This window comes from Semicossyphus pulcher, unplaced genomic scaffold, assembly GCF_022749685.1.
Source record: "Semicossyphus pulcher isolate SPU_LCO1_2020_fin unplaced genomic scaffold, fSemPul1.0.p SCAF_2, whole genome shotgun sequence".
Classification (NCBI taxonomy): Eukaryota; Metazoa; Chordata; class Actinopteri; order Labriformes; family Labridae; genus Semicossyphus; species Semicossyphus pulcher.
The window spans coordinates 15,976,469-15,997,258 of record NW_027211693.1 but is presented as its reverse complement, the minus strand read 5'-3'; the positions used below and the strand labels follow the sequence as shown (position 1 = coordinate 15,997,258).

The 20,790-nt window shown below is 42.1% G+C and overlaps 2 protein-coding genes across 2 annotated transcripts; both read left to right on the top strand.

The window, feature by feature from the left end:
* The first annotated feature begins 1,367 nt into the window (after positions 1-1,367).
* Positions 1,368-12,057, top strand: xkrx (XK related X-linked). Its single transcript, XM_069670476.1, has 3 exons — positions 1,368-2,247; positions 9,280-9,539; positions 10,352-12,057. The coding sequence occupies exons 1-3, from the start codon at positions 1,892-1,894 to the stop codon at positions 11,215-11,217; spliced, it is 1,482 nt and encodes a 493-aa protein (XP_069526577.1). The 5' UTR covers positions 1,368-1,891; the 3' UTR covers positions 11,218-12,057.
* Positions 12,058-12,437: 380 nt separating this feature from the next.
* nox1 (NADPH oxidase 1) lies at positions 12,438-20,790 on the top strand. The gene is made up of 13 exons (XM_069669552.1): positions 12,438-12,510; positions 12,717-12,812; positions 12,906-13,016; positions 13,592-13,676; positions 14,401-14,546; positions 14,710-14,903; positions 14,988-15,111; positions 15,247-15,339; positions 15,421-15,662; positions 17,709-17,871; positions 18,120-18,266; positions 18,382-18,506; positions 19,488-20,790. Exons 1-13 carry the CDS (start codon positions 12,466-12,468, stop codon positions 19,612-19,614), a joined length of 1,698 nt encoding a protein of 565 aa, XP_069525653.1. The 5' UTR covers positions 12,438-12,465; the 3' UTR covers positions 19,615-20,790.

Here is a 20,790-nt window from a genome sequence, read left to right as displayed (position 1 = left end):
AACCTTACAAATAAAGACAATAAGTCCTGATCTGTTAATCTTTTAAAAAAGCAAATTGTTTTTTAATCACATTGTTTGTATGAATGGTTATGTGTTGCTGTCGGGCAACCAAAAGACACTTCAGGAAGTGAATGCAACTGACTAAAATACATGCACATGGCTTCCATTAATACAACTATCAGTAATCATTTACTTAATTTTTTGTAATATTGAACAAAACAGATGTGTTTGTTATTTAGCAGGCTTTAGATGTGCTGGTTAGCTTTTTGTCTTACAGAGCCAGGCTAGCTGTTTCCTCCTGCTTCCAGTCTTTGTGCTAAGCTAAGCTAACTAGCCATTTGCTGTAACTTAATATTGGTTGTGCAGACTTGAATGCTATCTTCTCATCTACCTATTGGATAGCTACTAAGTTAACTACCTATAATATAGTATAATGTACTTATATGATAGTAACAATTTTCTACAAGCAACATGATCATCATTTACATTCAGTTTTCTTTTTCTGTTCCACTAGTACTGAAAATTTCTGTTTCTGCTCTGTGGTATTTTCTTTATATATTAATGTAGGGATTTTTTTTGCATATTTAAATCAATGTCTATGCTCTTTCATTTTCTCTAACAGGGTAAATGCACCATTCTGTACAGTATTTATTTATTAAAATCGTGAGTATTGTAGCTTATTGTAGCTTTCTTAGTGTGTTGCACCGTCATTTGCAAACTGTACATCCCTTTATTTCAGTTTTTAATGTTATAGAATTCTATTTTATTTTATTTAAGTGGGCTATATACAGAATATGTGCCATGTATTCAATTTACTAATATGTACAGTTATAGTAGCCTTTAATAATATCATGTTCATTTTGGCATTAAGTTCCTGTTTTGGGCTATAATCTTCTCTTTTTAGCTCTTGCTGTGGTCTCGTCTAAGCAGCGTTTTATTTTCGTTTTTTTCTATCTATTTATGTGTTTACATCTTTTTTTTGTGATCAAATTTTTCTTTTATTGATGTTCGGTTCATAACACATCACAATGTCAGACAAAATGTAATTCTGGACATGAGTAACAACAATGTACATAGTCAGTATTCAAAAGGAAAAAAAACCCATAGTAACTGGAGATAAAGAAAAACAAACTAAACAAAACAAAACATAAGCAGTCCTTCCACTTAAGGGCCATGTTTACATCTTTTTATATACAAGGCTGGGCACAATGTTTACTGATAAGTAAACGTCTATCTTATCTCTCTTAATTTGAAGGCCGCTGTCCGTCATTTCCGGTATGGCCCCGCGTGTGTCTGTCTGACTTGACGCAGGCGCAGCTGTGGCACTGACAGCATCAGAAAGCCTGAAAACACCACACAACTATGCCGACACGGAGCCACCCGGACCTCCCACAGCCTGCAGTCAGGCTTCACAGCTGCAGGTGTGTGTTTACAAGGAACGGCAGGTTTATTCAAACCTAAACACCAGATAATATCAGAGTTTGGACAATTATCTCCGGGCTGAATTTGTGTTTAGTCCGGACTGCATGACTGGGCTGAACTTACCCGATCCTCGCGCACACTGACGGTGCAGAAACAGTGCTGATATCACAGCGAACAGTAAGGTGGTTTCCTCTGGATTAACAGGGTGGTAACGCCACGTACGACGATACAACAGACAATAACAGAAAAGCTCTGAGGGGTGAGTGAGTATCTGCACAGCCGAGTTGTAAAGTGAATCACAATGTGAAACCAGCGATGATAAACTTAGTGGAAAGTTGGGAGAGACGACGCATCAAAAGAAATCTGTACAGAAAGTGATGTTTTTCAAACAGGATACGGCGAGACGAGCTAATTTCAACGTCTTGTAACGTTTCTCGCAGCGAGGCATCAAATCAAACTTGATAAAACGATGTGCGAGGTGACAATGGAGAAGCAGGAGAGGGAGATCACAGACATAGATCCGCAGGAATGCCCCTCGGTGGCGGAAAACGGGGTCATGCTGGTGGTGAATCACAGCCGGGTCCATGCCCCCCTCAGCGTGGTGCTGGCCACCCTGCTGTACTTGGCAGAGTTCATCACGGCCGCCGTGCTCTGCAGCAGGTACCACAATACCGAGGATGTCATCTGGATGGGCTTCACCATCACCTTCATGCTGGTGCCCGCCATTCTCATCCAGCTGACTCTGACCTTCATCCACAGAGACTTGGGTCGGGACCGGCCTCTGGTTCTCTTCCTGCACCTGCTGCTGCTCGGCCCTCTCATCAGGTAGGTTGGGGTCAGGTGAAACATAGTGACAAGGGGAGGGTTCGCGTGTTAAAGGATAGTTTACAACAAATCATGATACTCTGAATTACTTATTTTATCTAGTAGGTATTGTATTGTCTTCATCTATAAATTCTGTTAAATCAAAGATCTTCAAGGATATAAGTATATTTATTCATTTGTCAATTGACAAAAAAAAAAAAATTTTTGTCATGTCTAACTTAAGATGGATAGATGTCCTTTATTGACCCTAAGCTGGGAAATTGTGGGGTTAGAGTTTGTTATCAAAGCAAAAATATAGTACCTTAAATATATAAATACACAGTAAATATTCCCTAGCATTAGAAGACAGAAATGTGGACATCAAGAAATTAGGACTATATGTGTTGTGATGCTTTTCTTTTTACATAATGATCGTAAACTGAATATATTTCGTTTTTTGGACTCCAGCATTCGAAGGCCATGACAGCCATTTGTACTGTCTTCTGCCATATTTAAGATGAAGTAACATTGAGGAAGTACTTGGTGAATTAATCTATAATGAAATCAATCAAAAGTCACAGCTGTTCTTCTTCTTTTGTTTTTTTTACGCAACTATCCATCTTACAGGATGTGCAATTTCCACTTCTCACTTACAGTCCAGGACAGTAAATGTGACACAACCTGATAATGTTTGTTGAGCACATGAAAGCACTTCAAAGCATCTTTGAAAGTCATCATGATGCTGCAGACGTTTATCGTGATGGAACAGTTGTTGTTTGTTGTTGTTGTTTTTAAAAAGTATGATTCTGACTCGATCGCATACGACTTACAGTTCAGTTGCAACACTTATTTTGATCATGATAATGCATTTTATTCAGTGTCACCTTCAATAGGTACAATTAACAACAACATTGAAGCAGTTTGAGTGAATAGAAAGCTTTAATAAGATGATTTTAGGAGCATTTTGAATTCTGTAATGGAGTCCAGTACGCAGCTGTGAAGGGGGGATTGAGTATCAATGTGCAGCAGAGGAGGAGACTCTGGTATGTATTGTTCTTAGGGTGTCAGGCTGGTAGTGCCAGGAGACCTGTCGTGAAGACCACAGGGAGCGAGTGGGAGTGTTAGTCTGAAGGATGAGGAGCTTTAAATATTAATCTTTAAGATTTTAAAGTTGAGCATTGATAATAGTCGTCTTACAAGGAAGCATAGTAAGAACGAGAGGTTTTGCTGTATTACTTCTTCATGCATCGTTTAAACAGAATATTTTTGCAGCTGGGACGCTAGTTTAAACAAAACAAGACAGATGAAGTCGTCACATTTAGCTCTGCAAAACTTGCAATGAGCATTTTTATGTTTTCAGCCTTTACACTGATCAACTAAACTTTATGTTCAATAGTTATGATACTGTTTCAGCATCTTGATGTCTTTGATTGAAACATTGTTTTTGCGCTGCATGGGGGTTGCAGATTCCACGGACAGGGAACTGACTCACACCCCAGATGGAAAGCCTGTCCGTTATAAGGAACATAACAACCGCCCACGCGTCATCTCGAGTGTTGATTCATGTCTTCAGTCTTCAAATATTCATAGCTTTTTCTTTGGAGGTCTGAGCTTCTTTTACTTTGAAGTTTCTCATGATTTTGTTGTCACATCCTCTCGGTCACATTTGACCCCCACTTCTCCTCTCTCGGTCTAGACTCTCAAACCAGTCATTCAAATCACTCTGCGGAGCTGCCACCCGCCTTTGTCACACATCCTTCACAGTTGCCGCCTGTGTGTTGCTCAGTAGTGTGACTTCATCTTAAGGATTCTGACACCTAAAATCCCTCTGTGCTGTGAACCAGTCCAACCACTGCTCAGGAGTGGTTGGCTCAGGAGGAGGGAGAGGAATACGATATGTTGACAGGAAGGATACTTAGAAATAATGCAGCTTGACGGGACAGACAGGCACAGAAATACAGCTTAATAACTCTTCCGTTTCAGTGGATTGCAGATGTGTGCTCATGTTCTTTTAATGCAAACTGCACAGATTTTAATTGAATACATTTGATTGGTTAGAAAGGTGGTGGGTCCTGAGGTTAAACCACTTGAGAACCACTGTTCTAAAGGATGCTTGTAGATGCTGTTTCTATATTCTGGTGGACGGTGGTGTTTTGTTTAAATCCAGCTAGTCGCACCTTCGTGTCTGTTGATCTCAGGTGAACGACCAGTTTCCCGAAATGTGACTCATGAAGGCGGGGACTGAAGTCCTCTGAAATTCAAATATAAACTTTATACTCCCTCTCTGTCTCTGTCTGAACTTTGATACGTCGTCAACCGTTGGCCCTGAGGTGCCGCTATGAATTGTCACACCATAAGAGTTTAGTTTAAGGGCGTGTTTCTTTTACAAGGCGAGAAATTCAACTTGGTCTTCAGCATTAGTGGCTGCAGGAGGAATGCTCTGCAGGAGGCACTGTCGCTGAAAGGCATGTGTGACTTGATTTGTGGCTCAGCTTTTGTTGCAGCCTAAAGTATAAGAAGTAAAACACATTTACGTATCAAAAAAGAAAGAAACCTCTCGGCTCTTTGTAATCACATTCAGAAGACAGGAAGTTATCTTATCATCAGTGCTGAGCTCACAGTTTTGATTTGATTGTATCTGCTGTGAAAGGTGGAGCATGAAAACGCATGAAACTTACAATTTGTCATAAAGTCCTTCACAAATCGCGACATTGTAACATGTGTAAAAAGTATTTACAGGGAGGCTGCACTCTTCTGTTAATGCAGCGGTGCTACATGCAGATCCACAGTTCCCACAGTTAACTGGACCAAGGTCGGTCACAGTTCTATAATTATCCGTGTACACATTGGAGATAAAGTCATGTCACTGACCACCTGCAGCTCCACGGTCTATTTCAATCTGTAGTGACAGTGTTGGCGAGTGTGTCAGTCAGCAGAAAGTTTTGCATGTTATGATGCAGAACTTTAGAGAAACAGCAACAGCCTGTACGCCGTGCAGTGCTGATATCATTTCCAAAATGGTCAGATAGAAAGGACGTGGAAGAGGAAGCGATCTGGTGTTTGACACAGTGACTTAAAGATGGTTGGATAAGCACAGCGAGTAGCCTGATGCTATCAATAACAAATAAACTTTCTAGCTGATTCCTCCCTGACAGTATCAACGCTCGGTTTGTGTGTGTGTGTGTGTTTGGTCGGGGGGCAGGACCACCACATTTTCCACATCATCAAATTCACAATGAACTATGTGGACTCATGGAAAAGCTGCAGTTTTGCTTGTGTCCACATCACCGCCCCTATGCACCCTTCAATTTGACAGCAGGACATCCTGAGCTGTCGCATTCTCTCCGGCACAAAGTCCACGAGTCTGTGAGTGTGGGGATCGGGATCGGGCCAGTGTTACTTTGTCCACCTCCGAGCGCTGACACGTTTATTTTTGAACTATAAAAATATTCTGCTTATAATGCATCGAGGAAGCTTTATCAAGATCTTTAGATGTGTGGGGTTTTGTTTGATTGACTGTATTGTTATCTAATCACTCAAATATTGATGCCTGCATCAGCCGCAAAAATCCGGTTTCACCCAACCTATAATTAAGAGGGGAATTTTACAGACCTAAGTCTGTTAATAGGCCTTTGGGAGAACTACTGCATGAGTTAAAAAAAAATTGGCGCTGAGGCTACAAATTGGGAGGGGGGGAGGGGTGCAGTAAGAATAAAGCGGGTTTACCAGTTTACCCTGTAACCTGCTTTTATCCCTGTGTCAAGCTAGCAACTAGAGGAGGCAATGGCAGTTGTTTGGATATCTGATCTTAACCAAATCTCTGATTGAAGCCTCAGGAGTCAGGTTGCATTGTGGGTAAAAAAAAAAAGGCACCAGGTTTTGACAAGGAAGAAGAATGTGTGGACACAACAAGATGACATTTGTGGTTCTGCTGCAGCAGTTTTGTTATTTCTTCTTGTTCAATTTAATTAGATAGGACAGCTGAAGAGAGACAGGAAATGTGGGGAGGGATGACATGCACATGATCGGCAGACCAAAGATGAACATGGGATCAGTGTGACGAGGACTGTGGCCTCTACACACGGGGCGCCTGCTCTGCCAACTGAGCTGAACCAGCGCCCACGTTCAATCTGATTCTGAGCATGATACAGGGGGCAGGTCTACGTCAGTGCAGTATGCTTTTAAGAGCCTCAAAATCAATTTGTCAGGAGCCTCGAAAAGCAGCTGTTTAGCTTTTTAGACAAGTGCTGACGATATGACTGTATATCTTTTTATATAGTCTATGATCCCTGAGGCAATAGCTTGGTGGCATTTTCACTGCGAGCATGTTAGAAAGCCTACGTTTTTACATGTACGCTTACTATGTTTGCTATAATAGTTAAGCCTGTTAGCATGCTAACATTTACACTAAACACAAGACAAGCTATACTGGAAACAGTATGATGATGATGGTGCTAGGGGAAAAGTCAGAGGGTCACGGAAGTAGGTGGGGTTTATCCTCTGGAGACCTTCAGTGTTTTCAATATTTAATGACAATCCATCCTACAGTTGTTATAGTTGAGAGCTGCCAGACCAACAGAACTATCTTGTTGTTGCTGTTGCTAGCATTGCTAAAACCATCCAGGATTGTTCCACTGAAAAAATGTAACCTGCTGAAACCAAGAGCTGTTATCCATCAGACATGCGCACCTTTTCATGATCCTGGACACGTCTTTCCTCCACCGAAAAATGCTTTCATGCTGCCAGTGATTTAAAACAGCCCGGACCAAAGAAACAGCTTCTGATTTAAAGCTGCTGTGCCGGCTGCTTTGTGCACTCTTTCTGTTTTCATCAGTTACACTAACATCTGATGATTAACGCTTTTAATGCTGCAATAAAGCCAAAAGACAAATACTTGCATCGTTATTACAGAACATTTCATTCTGTTCCTGTTCTTCTTTCTGTTTTATTTCAAGCTCTCTTTTACTGCTGTAAACAAATCACCTCTGCTGCTGCTCGGCTCATATGGGAGGCTTCCTGTGTGACTCAGGGAGGGTGTAATTGCTTATCTTGTGCCTGTGCAGTCCAACATACCAATATCAACTCTTAATCTTTTACAGACAACTATATATAAACAGTTTTTATTAATTTAGAGCCTTGTGTTGGAGGAAGGTAAATCCTCTCTGTGAATATGCAAACTTTGGGGAAGGGGTCAGGTTCTCTGCCTCAGGGCGGATCTTGTCCTGACTTGTCTCCTGGTGTTTTTATCCGTCATCCTGAAGCAGAGACTGAAACTATATTATTACTCTGGTAGCTTGGACAAGTCTGAACGCGCAGAGCTTCTTGTTTTGTGTCTCTCTGCATTTGCAAACTCTCCTTGTGATCATGATGAGCCTGATGGAGTAATCTCAAGCGGTTAACACAAGATGCTGTTGCTAAAGATCTACTGAAAGAATTTCCTGTACGCTCTGCTGCCCTTTCGTCTTGACTTTGTTTTAAGTTCTTTCATGTGTCACTTAGTTGCGTTATCACACTCTGAGCGAGCAGATGGCACGTTTCGACTGTAAACACCGAGCGGCGGCCTGCGCGTTTCCTTTCATAAGTCATAAGCTTTTGAAGTCAGCGTATCGATTCTACTCGGCTAATGTATTCATCAGTGCTGCTTTTCCTTTTCCCCTAAGTGAAACTCAGTCTGCCTCTCAGTTGCTGTACAGAATCCTAAGTGCACGCTGGCTCCAGTTCAGTACCCTCGTACTGCCTCGTCGGGCCGTTGTGCTGCCAGATTTCCAGGGAGAGGATGTCAGTAAATCAGGTTTTACTCCTATGTAGACCTTGTGCACGAAAGCTGAGTGACCTCATATGCTTGTGGTAGGAGTAAATATAGTGTGACTTGCTTTCCAGATAACAGTGTGATTCTAAATAACCCTGCCAGCCTCCAGCGTTTGGGTCATACGTAGTTCAAGGAAGCCTGACGCTGCGCTGTGTTTGCACTGTAAGTAAAGTGCACAGTCTTCCCACTGTAAGCAGCTGAAGCAACAGACTCTGAAAATGTCCGACTCCTGAGTGTCGGGACAGCTCATAGTTTAACCGAGGAGGAGGAGGAGGAGGTGATTCATGTGTGATTATTCAGCCTGTAAGTCCTGATATCCAAAGTTGGAGATTTCGGAACAGAAGTTCACATTCCAGCAGAGTGATGTGAGATGTAGAGTCGGGGTGGGGATCCTCAGAGAGGGCAGGGTTTTGTTTTTGTTGAGCGCAGATGTGCGGCACCGTGGGCCATTTCACAAGTGTCATGCAGGGATTATAGTACTGGTGTGTTGTTGTCGGCAGGTGGAAACCTTGCACTTCCAGTTTAGGTGGTTTCCCTGTTGCAACTTGATAATTCAGTTACAAAAATGTGAGTATTGTTTGTGTCATTGTTGTCTGAAAACCTTTAAATTAGCCTTAAATCCCTCATATTTGTTGCAGATTCAGATTCTTTCCTTCATTTAAGCAGTCGCTTTTCTTTCACAGAAACCTCTTGCACTGAAAAACACGCTTCCCCCCTCATGAATAGTGTTTATTACCCCGCCCGTGACCCAACACAGAGGGCATTTACCTTGCAAACATTAAGAGAACCACACCCAGAGATTTTCAGTGTTTGCATTAAGGCCTCAGGGATGTGTGTTTCCTGTCCTGTGGCTGCCCTCTGGTGGATCCTCGCTGTTGTGCTTGTGTTTGCTTTGCTGTGATTTGCAAAGAAAGGTCTGTTTACGGTGGCTCCTTTTATATGAGATCACATCTGTGAGATCAGTGACAAATTCTTATACATCTTCTTTAATCTCCTGGACTGAAAACAAGCTGCAACTACAAATTACTGACATGTGCCCCATGACACTTTATGCTAATATGCTTTAAAGCTCTTTTTGTTACATATTGCTTTAAATAATCTCAAAACTATGATTAAATGTAGATTTTTAAAGCAGAAAACATCACATTGTCCCCTTGTGAGGACCTAAACACAACACTACACTGCCCTCTGTTGGTGTAAAAATGTAACTCCACTCTCAGTCACTCCTCTTCTTGCCTCCTCAGGTGTTTCGAGGCTCTGGTCGTCTATTTCAAAGCGGGTAACAAGGAGGAGCCGTACGTCACCATCTCCAGGAGGATCCAGCTGAAGAAGGGACAGGGGATGCCCATGGAGTGGGAAATCGGACAATCGGAGCGCACCCTGGCCGCGCACAGGAACGCCTTCAAACGCACGGCGGTCATCCAGGCGTTTCTGGGCTCCACGCCTCAACTGACGCTGCAGCTGTACGCCACCATCCAGGAGAAATACCCCCTCCCTGCACGAAGTAAGAATGATGGAGGGGTCAGGCTAATGTGCACCGTGTGTTTATCTTCAAGTCTTAACAGTGTTGCATCCTTATTTCTATTCTTGGAAGGTTGAAATACCTCGAAAAACGTATTTGAGATAAAAATCTGACAAATTAAATGTCAGTGCCAATTTAGGGCGGTGTAAATGCAGACGAGTCCTTTGTCCTCTCCACAATCATTATTATTATTATTAGTGTGTGAGGAGATGTGTTTGTTTATGGAAGATATCAGATAAAAGCTGCATTGCTAGCACATCTGTTAATGTTTATCCAGCATGCTAACATGCCCACGATAACCTGTCTTACATGTTGATGCTACGTAAGTTGATAAACTGATAGTTATGTAAAAACACAGTAGAGCTGAGGTTAGCGGGAGTGTCTGTGCTTTAGTAGATATTTGATTCAAATGTTCTGTATTAAACAGTTTTGATGTGAGGATGACGCCCGAGGAAAAACTAAGGCATCGTAAGATTCATCATTGTTCTGTTCTGAATTCATCTTCAATCCATCAAACAGTTGTTGTGATAAGATCAAGATATATGTTGATATCATATCAGTGCGTCAAAGTATTTAGATACTGGATGCCTCTTTTCATCACCAGGGTTTTACAATAAATGTATCTTTTATATGACACTGCCTGTAGGTGATAACATTTTAATATATTGCTGAAATATGAAAACTTCATGTGGATGATATAAGGAGTTCTCTGTGCTCGGGACCTTGGGGCATTGTGCATTGATCTAAATGTGCAGTTTATGTTTGTAACAGATAACTCGTGTTTGTTTTTGCAGTGGTCCTGATGGTCATCACCCTCATCTCCATTACATATGGCGCTCTCGTGTGCAGCGTTCTGGCCATCCAGATCAGGTACGACGACTACAAGGTGCGGTTGCGGCCTGCAGCCTACCTGTGCATGATCGTGTGGAGGGGGCTGGAGATCGCCACCCGGGTCGCGGCTCTGGTCCTCTTCAGCACGGCGCTCACACACTGGGTGATCCTCGTCGGCCTGGTCAACCTGCTCTTCTTCTTCTTCCTCCCCTGGGGGGAGTTCTGGGCCAGAAAAGGCACGCTGACGGAGGATGTGGAGAAAAACTTCTCTAAGCTGGGCACCGTGGTAGTGCTGTGCATGTTCACGCTGCTCTACGCCTGCATAAACATCTTCTGCTGGTCGGCGGTGCAGCTGGACCTCACCCACAAGGAGCTCATCGAGAGGAAGCAGCGCTGGGGCCGGCTGGCGGTCTACTACAGCATGCGCTTTGTGGAGAACTTCCTCCTCATCACGCTCTGGTACTTCTACAAGTCTGACTTCTACGAGTACGTGTGTGCGCCGCTGCTGGTGATGCAGCTGCTGATTGGCTACAGCGTGGCTGTGCTCTTCATGCTGCTCTTCTACCAGTTCTTCCACCCCTGCAGACGCCTCTTTAAGTACAACGTCCACGACTGCCTGCACTGCGTCTGCTGCTACAAAGGAAGGGAGGGGGGGAAGGGGCGACAACGGAAGCAGCAGCCCACATACTCTACAACTGGCACCATGGTGCTGGTGCCCGAGGAGCCGCTGGAGCTGCTGGACCCCCAGAACTCAGAACCCCCCGACCTCACCAGCCAGCTGGGAGAGCGGGAGACGGCTATTGTTGAAGACATGATGGAAGCAGCCTGAGGAGAGCTTTGTGGGGAATTAAATGAACTATTTCTTCAATGTAGAGAAGCATCCTCTTTGGTGCTGCAGCTACTGAACAAGACCTCGAGTCCTTAAACACGAATGATTTAGAGTGCCTGAGTTTGCACGGTGATAACAAAACATTTGCCTTTTTCTCTTAAGTGCACAAAACTGTTCTCATTCAATCTTCTGAGATGCTTTAGGGTTAAATCCTAACGTCTTTATGAAGCATGATTACGCACACTTAGGGCTCCACTGGGCCCCAGTATACTGAAGAATGTAGCATGCAGAGATATGCAGCGATGCACAAAGGCCTGCCTCACAGAGCAGCAGCGGGTCATGTGCAGCAGGACTGAGCCAGGTGTGCAGGAAACGTGCCAAGTGTGTCCGAAGAGCCCCGAAAGACTGAGCGGGACTCCCCCACATTACTTCCTCTCAGGGTTGTCCCCACCTCCCCTCCCCTCCTCCCCTTTGCACACGCTTGCATCAGCACTAACAGACTCTTGAAAACAAAGCAGGAGGGTAAGGAAAGGTCAGAAGAAGAATTTATCTTCCTCATACCCGACTGCAGTGATGAATGCTTTGTGTTGTTCGCTGTCCAGCCTTGCTGCCCTGATAAAAAAAAGAAAAAACAGGTCCTGGTTCAGCCTTTAGGGACTATCAGGTGTTTGTCTCTCAAAATGAACCTCAAAGTTAGTGATGCATTAACAAAACTGCCACTGAATGAACTTTACTTTATCAAAGTGCTTAAACAGTTTGCTTGTTTTGTATGTTTTGTCCCGTTTGTTCAGTGCCTTGACTACTGCTGTTTTACTTGAAACTTAAATAAAAGAATTTGATGTCCACACCTTCTTTCTTTTCCTTATTTTTAAATAATAAAACATGACTACTCACTCCTTCTTGTCACAAACAATAAAACTTTATTTCAATCTTTGCGTCACAGTCCAACAGAGCAACATTTCCTGCATGGTGTAACTTCCTCATTCCTGGAGTCCACAGTTGTTTTTCCAGCCTCGACTTTCCTGCAGGCGGGAATGTGGTCATTCAACTGCATGAGGGAAACCTCACCTATAAACTTTATGAACAACGCAATTTAGCTGCCAGGTTTTGTTTCCTTGAGTCACCTCTACACCTGCAGAGAAGGGAGGAGTCAGAAGGGAGGAGTCAGGACCGGAGAGTTCAAGATAAAAGGTGCAGGCAGACTGAAGATGTGGGGAGACTGCTGCAGGTGGAGATAAAGTTATCATCATGGCTAACTGGATTATCAACAATGGACTCACAGCCTTCATACTGGTGAGTTTTCCATGTTTATACTTTAGGAATTTTATATTCTAAATCGCGAATATGACAAAAAACGGTGACAAGACAAGATTTTACGCACGAAATCCGTGCGACCCATGAATGTCTGCGTCCTCACAGCAAAATAGACGACTTAAAATTAAATGTATTACTGAAAGAGTGTTTGAGTGATGGGGAAATGGTTCTGACTGTGTTTGCAGGTTGTCTGGATGGGCATCAACACCTTTCTCTTCGTCTGGTTCTACTTCTTTTACGATCTGGGGGAGCAATTCTTTTACACGCGTCATCTTTTGGGGGTAAGAAAAGAGTGTAAAAGTCAAACCAAATAGTCTCTTAATTTCTGTATATATTGAAACTCATATGAATACTTTTTAAAAAACCCACTTCAGTCTGCCTTGGCCTGGGCCAGAGCTCCCGCTGCTGTCCTGAACTTCAACTGCCTGCTGATCCTGCTCCCGGTGTGCAGGAACCTGCTGTCTCTGCTGCGCGGCTCCTTCGTGGTAAGTTCATGATGCTCACATGTCCGAGCGGGGCGAGGCGCGCGCGCTATACACCCACAACATCCTTTTAAGGTGGAGTATTTTCATGCACAGGCTATTAAATGAACTAGTTTGACTGCTGCTGTATTTCCAGGAAAAACATATCTGTGATACTTTCACACTAAACTACCTTTTCTATTAATTCTTTGGTATTTATTTACATTTAATCGTGTTATATTTATATGTCAGTTTTGACGTGAATGTCTGCCTTTGCTCAAGTTTTCTGCTTATAAGCTATTTTTATTTTTAATCATGTGTTGCTGAGGACTGAATTGACTGAAAAGTTCTTACTCGCCAATGATTACACACTTATTATGAGAATATTTGAGGGGGGTATCGTACTTTCTTAAACCCCATTATATTTGTAAAACATTAAAAGTTTTAGAGTTATGTTTATACTGTATATCAGATGTAAAAGTACAACCAAAACCTGGACAATTCATATATTACATACTGCCACCTCCTCTTAATTATAACAGGCCGGGTGGGTTTCAGCCTTTCAAAGATGTCCTTTGCTTCTTCTGTTATCTTTTCAGTGTTGCGGCAGAACAATGAGGAAACAGCTGGACCATAATCTGAGTTTTCACAAGCTGGTGGCGTACATGATCGCTCTGATGACAGGTGAACTCATGCATGCATTTTGTCTTTCACTCTTACCTATTGTTTCCCGAGGGCTGTGGTTAACGCTGACATATGGATTAACTGTTTGGATGGAGATTGGAGTGTGTCTGCAGCGTATGTAACTCCTGTCATAGGTGTAGATTTTTCTTCTGAGTAATACTTAAAAAATTTTTTTTTATCTTTTTATGTGTACAAGATACAACATGCGTGTTGTACATGGCTCAGCTGCAGGTCTTCTATTTCCCAAATTGTGCAAACGTGTCTGACCTGAAGCTTATCAGTGTTTATCGGATCATTAGCGCAAGCATGACGTTTTCGCTCCTTCCTGATGGTTTACTGACACTGATAAGGTTACAGACGGAAGAAAGATATAACTTAGTACCAAAAAAGTCTCCTCCAGCCAGCCTTACTTCCTTGTAACCACACAGACACACAATCAGGCAGACTGACAGGTACACAGAGGGGTCAAAGGGTTAAAAAGGGTCATGGCAAGGGGAGTAAACAAAGCCTGAAATAAATATTGACCAATGGTGGATTTAAACTAGTTTCTCCTTAGATTTCCTTCCAAAGATCAGAGGACATCTTGACCTCCAGCAACTGCAACATTTTTTTTTTACTAGGGACGATTTTTGTGACTATTCCTGTGAAAGTATTTAAATCTAAACGAGCAGCATTTTTCCCTTGTTAGTATGGATACAAACGTGTCTCCTCTCTGTGCCGACAGCCGTCCATATGATCGCTCACTTGCTGAACGTGGAGTGGTACAACAACAGCAGACGAGGAGTTTATGATAAACTCAGCTTGGCTCTGTCCAACCTGGAGGACACGGGCAACACCACCTACCTGAACCCCATCCGCACCATAAGCGTTGTAAGTTATCCTTAAAAAAAAAGCTCAATTTGGGGGTTTTAATTGAACTATAAGATGAATAAAGTTGTGTCATCATTTGTCTTCTCCAGCATCACCCCTCCTCTCGCTCCTGTAAGTGAAAGCCCAGGTCAAAGTTGTAACTCTTCTTCTTCTTGTGTCTCAGGACGCCCAGCAGACTCCGACCTACCTCGTCTTCACCACCATCGCCGGCCTCACAGGCGTCGTCATCACTCTGGCCCTCATCCTCATCATCACATCCTCCATGGAGGTCATCAGACGCAGCTACTTCGAGGTCTTCTGGTACACCCACCATCTCTTCATCATCTTCTTCGCTGGTCTTGTGTTCCACGGAGCCGGGTAAGAGAATATTCTTCTCTTTAAATGGAAAAAGTTTTTGGTTATAATTGGAAACAGGTTGAACTTGTTTTTTCTAATCTTCAGGCGCATTGTGAGGAATCAACAGAACCTGAAGGAACACAACTTCACGTTTTGTAAGGATCGCAGTGACGATTGGGGACGGATCCCTGAGTGTCCTGTCCCGCAGTTTGCAGGAGGATTCCCACAGGTTCTTCTTCTTTAATTTTCACCCACTTTGACATCTTGTATAGCTATGAACAATAAATTGAAACTACTGAACTACTACAGCTACAAGTACAAATGAAAGTGTAATTAATTGTCTGTATTTTCTTGCCTTTTTCAGACCTGGATGTGGGTGATCGGCCCCATGATTCTGTATCTCTGTGAGCGTCTCCTGCGTTTCGTCCGTTACATGCAGACGGTCAGATACAGAAAGGTACGTTTGATTCATGAGTCATCTTTTCCCTCTGAGTTGTCTTGCAGGTTACGTTACATCACTTTTTAATCTACTGCTTAGATCGTGATGAGGCCGTCTAAGGTGCTGGAGCTGCAGCTGGTGAAGAACGGTTTCAAAATGGAGGTGGGTCAGTACGTCTTCCTCAACTGCCCGGCCATCTCCCAGCTGGAGTGGCATCCGTTCACCATGACCTCCGCCCCCGAGGAGGACTTCTTCAGCATCCACATCCGCTCGGCCGGGGACTGGACTGACAAACTCATCAGCATCATGCAGGAGCTTCCAGAGGGAGCACAGGGACCCAAGTGAGTGCTTCATTGTTCATTTGAAATCATCAGATACGACACATCCACAAGTCTTCTGCATATTGTTAGATAAACTAAAAACCAAAATACAGCTGAGTCATGGGACGGCCGAGGATACTTCAGTCGGTATATTTATTAAAAAAACAAAACAAACTTCTGGAAAGAGATCAAATTCCCTCTTGGCTGTTTAATATTTTACAGGAATTTCATAAACTTTAAAAGGAATTTTTCCTCAGGCCCCGTTTAATAAGCGACCTCTCTTTATGAAGCTTCTGTTTATAGAGCCGGGCACAGATTTAGTATAAATTCTTTCATACATTTTTTTGTTGACTTTTTTGGGGGTTTTACAGAAGCCCTAAGCGGACATGCATCCATACATTTTATTCACTCTGTTTTCCTGCGATAACAAGTTATTTCTGGCTGTTTTCTCGAGATCTCAACTTATCTATCACGCTATCATGAGATAACGTCAGATGATCATAACTTCCCCAGAATTGCACAAGCACAAATAAAACACAGAAATAGGTTTAACTTACCTCATTAGTGTGGGCAATGGCAGCATGGCAATGGCAGCACCAGCCTGTTGTTTTGTTCTCTAGATCACCAGAAATATATCCCGTTATCACGAGAAAACAAGCTTTGTTATCTTGAGATAATAAGATAAATTAATCCGTTATAATGGGAAAATCAGCTTTGTTTTTCCTGAGATAAGAAAAATAAGTCGCGATCTCCAGAAAACAACTGAAATTAACTCGTTATCACGGAAAAACCCCAGCTTTATTATTCTGAGATAACGGGAAAAATAAGTCAAGATCTCGAGAAAACAACCAGAAATAACTCGTTATCACGGGAAAACAGTAAATAAAATGTTTGGATGCATGTCCGCTGATGGCTTCCGTAAGGTTTAAACAACTGCACTTGTAATTATATAGTAGCAGTATATGACCAAACACAACTTACAGTAATACACAATACAACAAAACAAGAAATACAAGAAGTAAAATATATTAAGTATTATCAAGTTTATATTAAAAGTACAAATTAAAATAACAGTTTCAGTCCTTTGAATCAGCAGCAAGAACGAAAAGACGAACAATATGGTGTTAGGTAAAAAATCATGTTCATGCCTCTTGAATGCAAATAGCTGCAATTCACCAAAAGGGGCTACTCCAGCTTGTTTTGTGTTTTGTGTTGTTTTTATATGTCATTTTTGTGGGTTTTGCATAAAGGCCTGTAATCGGAAGGGTATTGTAACCCAGCTCAGGCTATAGATGGCCCAGTGTGGTTTATGGCATTGATCCATGCTGCATTCTTGTCCCTATTTAAAAACATATTTGATAAATACTTTTTTAATCTCAGCTGCTGTTTTCAAAGGTCAAGACTGAAGTTTGGAGCTTAGATTAGAGCAGTGGTTCCCAACCGTTTTCTCCATTCCTTTGGTCTTTTCATTTAAATGGAAGAAAAATTCCCTGGAAAAAACTTTTGAAAAAGATTTAAACATTAAGAAGAAGATTAATGTAACTAGTTAAATGGTAAAAAGACATGCTGATCACATGTTGAACTCAATCTGCTGAGATATAGTTGACATACAAAACATGTAGGGAGTGTACCATATGTTGAAGCTATTTGTGATGGCCATTGTACCAGAGACTGTGTTCCATCATATGTGCAGCAATATCACACTCCGGGTCGTGATGTTGTACTGAATATCAGCACGGTTGTGACTGGTCATAGACACAACACTGCAGGCTGGAGTGCTGTTATACTCTATATCAGCACTCATGAAATGCCTCTTGTCCAATCAGATCAGATTACTTGATCGATAACTGTTGTATAATTGGTATTTTCAACCTTATCTGTGTCAAATCAGCGTTGGGGTCCATATTTATGTTGTGTTAAACTTTACCTGGCTTGGCTGTTCTCCCTGTCGAATCAAATTTCTCCATTTTGAGGTGATATAAAGAACCTGCAATTTGCCTTTAAATATGGTTATTACCAGTAGTTTATTTGTCCCAATAACAAAGTGTATGTATTGTGTTTCCTCAGAATGGGTGTGGACGGCCCCTTTGGCACAGCCAGTGAGGACGTGTTCGACTACGAGGTCAGCATGCTGGTCGGTGCCGGCATCGGAGTCACTCCCTTCGCCTCCATCCTTAAGTCCATCTGGTACAAGTTCAAAGACTCCAACCCTAAACTGCGGACCAGAAAGGTAACAATCCAAACGCCCACACTGTTTCCAAATGAGTCTGCTCCTGACATTCAAACCTGTATATCCATTTCAACACGCTGACACATGACACTGATGCATAAGATTAATGAGAAACAGGGCCTCTTATTGTCTCCCAAATAAAGAACAACGCACGATTTCGCAATACAGCCATGTTAGAGGACGAGTCATCTGCAGCTTTCGCAAGAGGATCATTGTTCAACTCGCATGCATCTGCTTCCTGGTTTCAGATCTACTTCTATTGGCTCTGCCGGGAAACACACGCCTTCGAATGGTTTGCCGACCTCCTACAGGGGCTGGAGAAGGAGATGGAGGAGAGAGGCATGGTGGACTTCCTCACCTACAAGCTCTTTCTGACTGGCTGGGATCAAAGCCATGTATGAATCAGTCGTCTCTTTGCTCAAGTCGCAGTCCAAAGTCCAAAACCTTGTGAGCTCGTATCATTTTATACTCAACTGTGTTTTCTATTTCTCTCCCCTTATTTTGTCACAGGCTAATCATGCGTGGGTTCACTTTGATGAGGACACAGATGTGGTCACTGGGCTCAAACAGAAAACGCAATATGGTAGACCCGCCTGGGACAAGGAGTTTGAACAAGTCCGCAAAGAGAACCCCACGTAAGATAAACCCCCTCTTTCTTTAGCGGATTTATTGTCCGTCAATGCCAATGAGAGTTAGTCCATACGTTCATGGTCCCTAGAGGATAACGTCTAACTTACTGAAGTGTCTCAAGAACTATTGGATGGACTGCCTTTGAAATTTAGTCCAGAACTCATGTTTCCACCTCCAGGGTGAATTGTTTGACCCCTTAAATTTTAGCTAGAGACATCATCTTAATTTTTCTGTCCAACAAACCTGTATGACTAATGACATCACAGGTGTAATTTGTGGCCGAACATCCACACTTTAGCATTGTTACTGTGAGTATGTTAGCATGCTGTTGCTGAAGTTTAGCTAGCTTAGTTGCGCAGTGACTTATTACAGTCTCATAGCTGCTAGAATGGTTAAAAATCTTAGTGTTTTACTTCTAGGAGATCGATTAACCTTGTTGATAATATTTTTTAACCTGAATTCATCCTATTTGCTACTGTTTTCTAAAGTTATGCTAGCTAATGTATACAGCGTAAAACTCATCTCTACGTCTTAGCACAGCCCCACCGAGTTGCTCGCATGGTTGAAGCATCCTAAAATGTGTTTACAGTCTGAAGACAAGATATTGAAAGACGTTGTTGATAAGAAGTTTTTGCTAGTTTGTTTGCTAATATTTCATAAGTTAAGCTAGCTAATGTGTCTTAGTACAGTCTGACACAGCTGCTAGCATGGTTTAAGATCTTAAAATGGTTTTACTTCCCTGTAACAGGACACCGAATAACCTTGCTGATAAAAAATCTTGACGTGAAATTTTGACAGGTGAAATCTAATTTCTGTTTGCTAATGTTTCAAAAGGTAAGCGAGCTAATGTATGTCTAAGAGCAGTCCGACATAGCTGCTAGCAGTGATGAAGTATCGTAGATTGTTTTTACTTCCTTGTTGAAGAAGACTGAATCACCTTAATAAAAATGTAACCTAAATATCCATTTGTTTGCTTATGTATTCAGGTCTGTGGTGGGAACTTTCCTATGTGGCCCTGCAGCTCTGGCTAAAGTCTTGGAGAAGAAATGTGCCAAATACTCAGACGTGGATCCTCGGAAAACCAAATTTTACTTCAACAAGGAGAACTTCTGAGAGAAATCCGCTGCAGCTTTCGGGTTTTTTGAAGCACACCAGTTGTTGGGGAATTTCCTGCACCATTGACTCTCTTATAGACAAAGCAGCCTGACAACCTGTGACACCAGCTGGGTGTGTTTGGACGCATTAGACTGCACAGCACACTCATAAAAAGGCACGGCATGTTTTTTTTTAGCACTACTCAGGGACTGGCTTTATAAAGATCTTTTGGACAATGATGAAACCATGAATTGGCAAAGCTTGATAATCCATTATGACTCGTGGCAAAAGCTCAAAATTAAAGTCACGTTTGTATCGTTCATTTTAATCTGCGAGTCTGGTGAAGACTTTTCTTCCGTTTCTGATGGCCTCAGACTTGAAAAAGCTTATATGGAACGTTTTTACTGTTACAGAGATCAGGACCTCCAGGGTTTTGACTCCACATTTATTGTAGTACGTCCTGTGAGAAACAACCTTTTTTTGAAGAAAGACACTACACAACTCACTGTTCTTATATATAGTAATTTGTGATTTACAGCTTCAGCAGCATTTTTGTTATTCAATAATCTTCCTATTTTTCTTGATAACCTTTAGTCTCAAGTGCGTATGTCAAAGAACGGTAGTTTTTTTAAAGGCCAAGTTAATGTCTTCAAATTTCTTGTTTTATCTAACCAACAACCAACAAACCCCCCAAAAAATTCTGTTTACCTTTGCACAGGAAAAGCACCAAATCACAACAAACACGCTGATTTATTTTAATGCGTTTTCTTGAAAATGATATAAGAAATTAAGATTTTTTTTAGATTTAAAAATTGTTGATTGCAATTATTTTATCTTTATGCCTTTATTTTACATATAAGAGGACCTCATAAAACACTGTACTGGAAATCATTTTGTGTTCTTACAAAAAAATGTGATGACCTATTTTTAACTGACAACAACTGTCACTTTTTCTGAGCTCTACCGGTTAAGAGAACATGCTTCTTGGAAATACACGATGATTTGTACCTGTCAACATGTCTGTATTTCCTCGTCTGTGTGATAAGAAATAAGGTAGGGCAGGAGGGCACGTAGCCTGAGGTTAATCATCTTCTACACACGTAGAAGGACTTCTGGTAATTGAAATTGTTTTAATGACTTTTTTAAGCACTTTCCTTGTAAATAAACTCCCTTTAAATAAATGACTAAAGGCAA

What these genes read in the sequence shown, in the direction of transcription:
- xkrx (XM_069670476.1), top strand. Translation starts at nt 1,892, where the DNA reads ATGTGCGAGGTGACAATGGAGAAGCAGGAGAGGGAGATCACAGACATA. An exon ending in CTGCTCGGCCCTCTCATCAG is followed by an intron (nt 2,248 to 9,279) that starts GTAGGTTGGGGT and finishes TTGCCTCCTCAG; the next exon opens with GTGTTTCGAGGCTCTGGTCG. An exon ending in ATACCCCCTCCCTGCACGAA is followed by an intron (nt 9,540 to 10,351) that starts GTAAGAATGATG and finishes TTGTTTTTGCAG; the next exon opens with TGGTCCTGATGGTCATCACC.
- nox1 (XM_069669552.1), top strand. Translation starts at nt 12,466, where the DNA reads ATGGCTAACTGGATTATCAACAATGGACTCACAGCCTTCATACTG. An exon ending in AGACGGTCAGATACAGAAAG is followed by an intron (nt 15,340 to 15,420) that starts GTACGTTTGATT and finishes TCTACTGCTTAG; the next exon opens with ATCGTGATGAGGCCGTCTAA. An exon ending in CTAAACTGCGGACCAGAAAG is followed by an intron (nt 17,872 to 18,119) that starts GTAACAATCCAA and finishes TCCTGGTTTCAG; the next exon opens with ATCTACTTCTATTGGCTCTG.